The sequence below is a fragment of the Mytilus galloprovincialis genome, chromosome 2 (genome assembly GCF_965363235.1).
Source record: "Mytilus galloprovincialis chromosome 2, xbMytGall1.hap1.1, whole genome shotgun sequence".
NCBI classification, from domain to species: domain Eukaryota; kingdom Metazoa; phylum Mollusca; class Bivalvia; order Mytilida; family Mytilidae; genus Mytilus; species Mytilus galloprovincialis.
In genome coordinates, this window is record NC_134839.1 from 97,388,497 (window position 1) to 97,396,625 (window position 8,129).

Consider the following 8,129-nt stretch of genomic DNA (forward strand, 5'->3'; position numbering starts at 1 on the left):
GAAAAAGGGAAAGGGGGATGTGAAAAAAAAATGGAGGAGGGGGGGTAAATTTTTCTCATTTCAGATTTCATAAATAAAAAGAAAATTTCTTCAAACATTTTTTTGAGAGGATTAATATTCAACAGCATAGTGAATTGCTCAAAGGCAAAAAAATATTTTAAGTTCATTAGACCACATTCATTCTGTGTCAGAAACCTATGCTGTGTCAACTATTTAATCACAATCCAAATTTAGAGCTGAATCCAGCTTGAATGTTGTGTCATACTTGCCCCAACCATTCAGGGTTCAACCTCTGCGGTCGTATAAAGCTGCGCCCTGCAGAGCATCTGGTTAGAGAATATTGCAGAATAATTTATTTGGTGATTATATCTTAATAAATAATTTTTGCAATTACAGTTTTCATTTGTAAATTTGTAATGTAGAATGGAGAATGTAGAAATTTACTTCTAAAGTTTAATAAAAAACATATTTATTAAACCTTTTGTTGAAAGGGAAATACTGTCCATTGTGTTTGTTTGACATCATGTCTTAAACGTTCCTGGTTTTCAATTTGGAGAAGGTTTAAAAAAATTGCTCCTTTAGAATAAATTGTTAAATGATTGGAGGATATTTATTTATTATTACTTTTGATGCTTTTGATCCTGAAGACCACAAACTAATTCGTAAAACATGTCAACCAATAAAAGTTACAAAAACCTCAATTGTTGTTGCCAATGAAGTGGTATTTTGATAACTTAGTACAAAATTCCACTTGTTATTTAAATTGTGTTTTGAAACAAGAATATGTATAACCAGAGGTGAAACAATATTTTGTAATTAGAAATATCCGTGATTTTTCTCAAATTGTTGTAAGGACTTAAACAGCTATCACAAAAATAGTGTTTAATAAATTTTAATCTTAAATGAAATTCTAATTTCTATGCATCTTAGACATTAAGTCATTCATGCAAACATTTTAATATAATTTTGAATGTTCTTAGGTGTAGAAAAATTAGTCGAAGTATATAACCAAAGACCTGGTTTTGCAGACCCAGAAACACAAATTGAGACCAAACAGAGGTTACTTCAGGTATGAAACCCAATTATTTTCTAGTTTTGGAAGCCTTGGTAGCCAAGTGGCATAAGTAGTTCTACTACTGCAATCACTAACCATTCAACACTGCAGGTGGACTCAACTCCAATCTTAATTGACTAGGATTGTCAGTTTTCCTATTGATGGTCAGTGGTTTTCTCTGGGAACTTGGGCTTCCTCCACCAATAAATCTGCATGCCACAAGTGGCGTTAAAACACCAACAATCAATATTTATTATTTCTATGTTAAAAACAAGTACAAACAAGTACACAATCTAAATCATGTTGTAGATCTAGTAAAGCCAATGATACCTACTTTCTGTTTGCTAATACTTTGAATATTTGAACCAAACGTTATCAAATTTATGCACAGTGCTAATTACCAATAAAAACAGATCAAGTTTGAGTTTGGGTGGTATCACTTTCACTGTTCTTATATTTGTTCATTTATAAATTAAAAAATTGACAGATTTGCTGTTCCACACTCCCTATCTATATTTTAAATATCACATATTTATGTTGAAAAAAAATATTTTCAAAATTAAGGAGGCATATTTCTTTCATAACAGCCATCAACACAGATTAAGTACATAACATGACAATAATATTTTCTTTAAGGTGGTACCCAACACTTTCACTAAAATTAATTTGGCTCGTTTAATTTTCATAAAATTTTGTCAAAGTATTTACTTTGAGAATAAAAATATCAAAATTTTAAATTTTTTGAACCAACCGTTTTGTCAGAAAAATTACACTGGTTATATAGCAATTTGACAAACACCAATTTTGATTATTGAGAAACTTGATATTCCTTTTACAACACAACGTAATTAAAACGTTTAGCTGACTTTACAGAGTTATCTCCCTGTAGTGTTAGGTACCACCTTAAAATAGATTATAAGTAAGTAGTCATAAGTAATTGTAATAACAACAAAAAAGACATGTGCTGGTATTCAATAACAGTTTTTCAAAAACATTCCATACATTGTCTAATTTATGGAATGTTTTTGAAAAACTTTATTCCACACTCTTACTTACTTTGCATCAACCCACGGTTATGAAACTTGTACACAATGCTTAATACAACAAACACAAATTAAGATTGAATTTGGGTGATGTAACCTATCTCCAGTTACCCTATTTCTGTTTCTAATTGACAAATCTAAGCACTCAAACTCAGGTGAAATCTCTTAACAACAATATACAAAAACATGTGTCATTAAGTTTCACAGAAAGTAAATCCTAATTAGGTTTGAATTAGGACATTGAGTAGCATACTCACAAGTGGGGCATCTGTGTCCTATTGACACATTCTTCTTTTATTTAAAAAAAAAACACTGTTCTATTTAATGCAGACAGAGAGAAATAATTGATATTTATTATAAATGAGTCTAAAATGTTAATTATGATATTTATCTTATAGGTTACATATATGATGAATTTCTTAGAAGCTAGCCATTTTAAATTAGCCAACAGTTTTGCTTCGTTAGATAAACAACAGAAAATGGAACACAAATTTGCCCAGTATATAGAAACTACAAGAGATAAACAGGTAGGACCTTCAGTATGTAAATCAATTTGACTGTTCTAAAAATTTGCTGAATCAGAATGTTTAGAAGAGTATGGACTGTTGAACACTTTAAATAAAAATATGATATGGTTGATTATATTCTTGTAATTTTTGTGTACCAATCACATTTAATAAAATCTAGAATGTTTTTTACTCGGCAATATTAAAAAACGATATCAGATTATCTCAATTTGGTAAACAGACCTTTACTTGTGAAAAGTTTATTGTCAGCATCATTCAGTAGTCATTGAATAGTCTTTGATATCATTAATTGCTCAAAAGTCACACAAATGAAAGAAGTAAATTTATGATAACAGTGTAATTGTAGAATTAAATCCATGTGATTTTTTATGCCCCACCTACGATAGTAGAGGGGCATTATGTTTTCTGGTCTGTGCCTCCTTTCGTGCGTCTGTCCATCCGTGCGTCTGTTTGTTTCACGTTAAAGTTTTTGGTCAAGGTAGTTTTTGATGAAGTTAAAGTTACATCAACTTGAAACTTAGTACACATGTTCCCTCTGATGTGATCGTTCTAATTTTAATTCCAAATTAAAGTTTTGACCCCAATTTCACGGTCCAGTGAACATAGAAAATGATAGTGCGAGTGGGGCATCCGTGTACTATATACACATTCTTGTTTTCTCTGAAGTAAAGTTAGTATCTTCAGCTCCTACTGTGGATTAGTTGTTTTTGGCATAAAAATACTTGTGAATTAAGTGGATATACCGAACTGTAAAGTTAATATGATTTTTTTGTAAATGGATACCTAGGTAAATGTTTATAATGACCCCATTTTAATATCATATTTTTAATATTAACTTGAACTCAGACACTTTAAACATATCATTTACTTATCATAATGATATTAAGACAGAACATAACCTCTTTTGTGACACTTTAAATGAAAATGGTACAATAGAAGTATAAACTGAATTGTATAAATAGTCAAATTAAATTTACTTACCAAGATATATTGTAATTTCTATCTTGATTATTGATTTTGACAGGGAGTAGCAGTATCAACATTACGGTTACCAGCAAACATGGCAAGCGAAGGGAATTCAGGATATGATGTGACATCAGTTACACTTACTACCCTTGCTAGTCAAGGCAATGAGAATGAAACAGGTTTTGGTAGGTACACTTACTACCCTTGCTAGTCAAGGCAATGAGAATGAAACAGGTTTTAGTAGGTACACTTACTACTCTTGCTAGTCAAGGCAATGAGAATGAAACAGGTTTTGGTAGGTACACTTACTACCCTTGCTAGTCAAGGCAATGAGAATGAAACAGGTTTTGGTATGTACACTTGCTACCCTTGCTAGTCAAGGCAATGAGAATGAAACAGATTTTGGTAGGTACCAAATCTGATAATCACAGTGCTTTGTTATATTTAAAAACATCAAAATAAAATATAGTTTAATGTTATATTCCATTTGAACATGTTGTGAACATGATATTTTAACTGAGACACTTAATTTCTTTAAGTATTCCTACTCTTCTTATTTACATGATTCTTTATTTTCATGCCAAGTTTCCTTAAGGAGAATGATATTTTCCACTTAAATAAATATTTAAAAGAAACAAATTGTATTTTATTTATTTGTCTAGTTGGTAGAATTTAATGTAATTGATTAATTTCAGCTGATGATGAGTTTGAGACAGAATCTATAGGACAGTGTAGAGCCTTGTATGGTTATGAAGCTACACAACATGATGAGTTGACCTTAACTGAAGGTAAAATTCAAATTACAGATATACAATATTAGGTCAATGTCAGAAAAATATAAACTTTTTTGTATGAGGCTGAGTCCTTCCCCAGATTTGCGCAGAGTACAAAAAAGTTTATATTTTTATGACATTGACCTAATATTGTTTTTTTACTGCAACTTAAACTAATACATTGATAGCTTTTTAAATCGTAACACAAATGTCAAACTTATTTGAATACCTTAATGGACCCCTGATTGTGGAGAAAGTCTTCCATGATGAAATTGACATTATAAAAAATATAGATATGTTACTATATTTAGGAAATAAACATGATAATTCTATTAACTATTTTCTTGCAATACTTTGGACAGTTTCTTTATTTTACAGTATCAGGTTGACTCTTATTTAGCTTGTTCACGAAAGGTTAAACCATTGTTGAGGGAAAAAGAGACAGTACTTTAATCTATTGAGAAGGTTTAAGTGATTATGGGGATAAATGTTCTGTGATATATGGGATATGTTTTATTATAAGAAAGAAATTGATTTGAATATTGTGTTTTACAGGAGATATAATAAACTTGTATGATAAACAACAAGATGGCTGGTGGCAAGGAGAATGTGGAGGCAAAATTGGTATATTTCCAGCAACTTATGTACAGGAGATCTGATATTCTCCACTATCAATAGTGTTAAGATATAAATGGTAAAAAGATATTTAACATGGCATTCAATAGTTTTTAAAATATGTAATTGTGGTATTGTTCTACTGAAGTGAACTAAGCTTGTAAAGTAATAATACCAAATATTTTGATGAAAGGTTTGATGAACCTGTTGTACTGTCTTTACATTTTTAATTGAAGAAATGCTGAATAAATTTAAATGTAAAAGAAGACTTGTTACACTATATATATAAAGGAAAGTCATGAAAAATTTTGTCTGTGAAGTATTTGTGATCACAATTCAAATTTTGATATTGTTAATTAGGATATAAATACAAAAAAGTTATGCTGCTAAAATGGTGATTGTATTTTTTTTTATAAATTGTCTCATTACAAAATATATATTATAAGTGCATACATTACACATTTTACATGATTCCTGCTTACCAGTGTAGTTCATTTTCAAATATAATTAAAGTTTTGACTTTATATAGATTATTTAGCCTGCCATTTTTCACATTTTTATTTTATTAATTACATATATTTAGGCTTTAGCTTTATTATACAATTTTGTTGTATTTCTTTAAATCAAACTCTTTAGTTGTTTAGGTTTTTATAAAGCTCCAAAGTGTGTCAGAATTTATTGTTAGAAAAATTTTACTGTGTTGAAATATTTTTTTGATATTATTATGAAGTTATGTCATATCAGAAAGTGCAATAAAATTTTGAGATTTGCCAGTTTGCATAATCTTTCAACATTTACCTCAAGTGCATGAATGTATGTGAGAAATACTAATAAAATTAACACTGTAATGTGAATAAAGATGTTGGGAAACTTACTAAATAGCTGAATGATTTAATGTTAGTTTCTTATCTGTGTATAAAAAATGGAAATGTTGACAAAAATATAGAAACAAGTTGATATTAGGATGAAGTTGATGTATAATCCTAAAGAATTACTTCCCTTTAGTAAGGTGCAGTGAAATAATGGTAAAGTAAAGACACATCATATTATATTATTTTTCTCACAAAAATATTTTACACTGCTGTCTTATGTGTAATTTTCAAGTTTAAAAAGTTTGAATTGAAGAAGATATAAAAGTAACTATTGTATTGTTGCATAATGTATTGTACATATTTAGGTATCAGGAATAAGTGCTATTAATGTAAATGTTTGTTAGCTTTGTCAAACATGTATTGTTCTATCCCAGATTTTGCAATTCCTAAAGTAATTTCTGTTTTTTGAGTGAGATACATGTTGACATGTTCTTATCTTAATAATTTAGATAATTTCCTTTATTTTATCATATTTCACCAAAGATAAAACAGATCATTGTTATTACTTCATTTTTTGTTTACATTGCTGAATGCCACTATCTTCTAAAGATCTAGTTTAATAGATATCTCGAAAACACCATCCCAATTTGAACCAAACCTATCTTTAAAATTATATCTATGTTCCAACAGTATTCTACATGTCTGAGGATCGCCATAACACCCAATCATCTACAAGCTGATGTTAACACTAAACTGTATTGATAAACTTCACCCTGGAAATTCCTTTTAAAAAATTCCCCCATGAATAGTTGTATGACTCAACAGTATTGAACCAAATATTGATAAGATAATCCTATCGTGGTCCTCTTTTACATTAATGGAATAAACACCTTGGATCAAGACAGCAGATATGTGTTGAAGAAATTATGAAGAGAAGTTGAATATTCCAGTACATGTCTTAAATGAATGCTAACACACTTTTAGAAGCAATACTTGTGCTGTATGTCAGGATTAACAATGAAGATTCCTGTCTCCCTATCAAGGTGACAAAAAAAAATTCTTTGCTTTTAGATCATTTCACTATTATTAACGCTTTGTTTTTTATACAATTTTTTATTAGACAGACAGGTTTTTGTTACTGTAGTTTACCAATATCTTAAAAGGATTTTCAAATCATCATTACATAACTTATTACTTTTATAATATACCTTTCGTGGAAAAAAAAGTTGAATACTATTTGCTACATAATATTTCAATTATTTTAGAAGATAAGATGTTATATTTTCAAAAGATATTAAATGAAAGTACAACATTTCTGAATATGCCTAAAATAGCGAACTGTGACATTGGAAAAAATTCACAGATCTTTGTTTTATTCCTGATATAAATTACAAGCAGAAGTTTTAGAAGTCTGCATAACAAGTTAAACTAGTATAATTAGTGATAAATATGTTCACGATGACCTCCAACATAGAGAAAAAAAGGAGATAGGAACTAGATAAGTGATTATCTAGAAATATACCTGAAGGTTGTACATGTTTATAATATAATCTTTCTTTAAAACAAATCACAAACTTATTCTTAAATGAAGAATTTGAATGAAAGCTCACTTGTTTACTTGATCATATCTTTAGTTTTTGTTACCTGTTGTTTATGTATCATAGTGATTTATGATAGTTACACGTTTGTATCTTCTTGTTATATGTAAATAATGTTAATGTTTACACTGAAACTCATTGCAGAATATATATTCAATTGTTACACTGAAACTCATTGTAGAATATATATTTAATTGTTACACTGAAACTCATTGCAGAATATATTATATTATTACTGCTTACAATATATATGTGTTCATGTTGTTATCAAATTGTGATCTATATCATGTTTGCAAACCCTGTTTCATTTAAAAGTAAAGAAATTCTATTGACATGTTTTATAACACCAGAAAACATATTTACAAAATTGAAATAAGGTTTTCATAGTGTGATTTCATAAATTATGATATATTGAATAAATCTATTAGAAGAATAAATGCTACAATATTTGTTTGATTAAATCTTCTGGATCTGACAGATTTTTTTATGGTTTCCTTTATCCAAATCATGGGACTTTTTCTAATATTGGAGATGTTGGGTATACTTTGTTGTAACATCAACTCGATAACAAAACTATCAAAAAAACAGAGGGCAACATACATTCTTCAACAATAGACAGGTGTCTAAATGTTATTTCAAATTCCAACTGGTCCTGAGTCTTGTAAAAGGATCAATTCAGCAGAAACAAAATGTTGTGGTTATCATCAAATTCTCTGAGTTAAAAACAAAACAAAAAAGAAA

General features: G+C 29.0%; 1 protein-coding gene across 3 annotated transcripts in view; it reads left to right on the forward strand.

Annotated features, from left to right (window-relative positions):
* LOC143065023 (nostrin-like) overlaps positions 1 to 7,825 on the forward strand; it is a 45,211-nt gene extending 37,386 nt beyond the window's left edge. For all 3 annotated transcript variants that reach the window (XM_076238302.1, XM_076238300.1, XM_076238303.1), the window contains exons 12-16: positions 981 to 1,069; positions 2,496 to 2,624; positions 3,649 to 3,775; positions 4,286 to 4,378; positions 4,919 to 7,825. In XM_076238302.1, coding sequence (XP_076094417.1) covers positions 981 to 1,069; positions 2,496 to 2,624; positions 3,649 to 3,775; positions 4,286 to 4,378; positions 4,919 to 5,022 — 542 coding nt within the window. In that variant the 3' untranslated portion in view covers positions 5,023 to 7,825. The remainder of the gene's footprint in view (positions 1 to 980; positions 1,070 to 2,495; positions 2,625 to 3,648; positions 3,776 to 4,285; positions 4,379 to 4,918) is intronic.
* Positions 7,826 to 8,129: the final 304 nt, after the last annotated feature.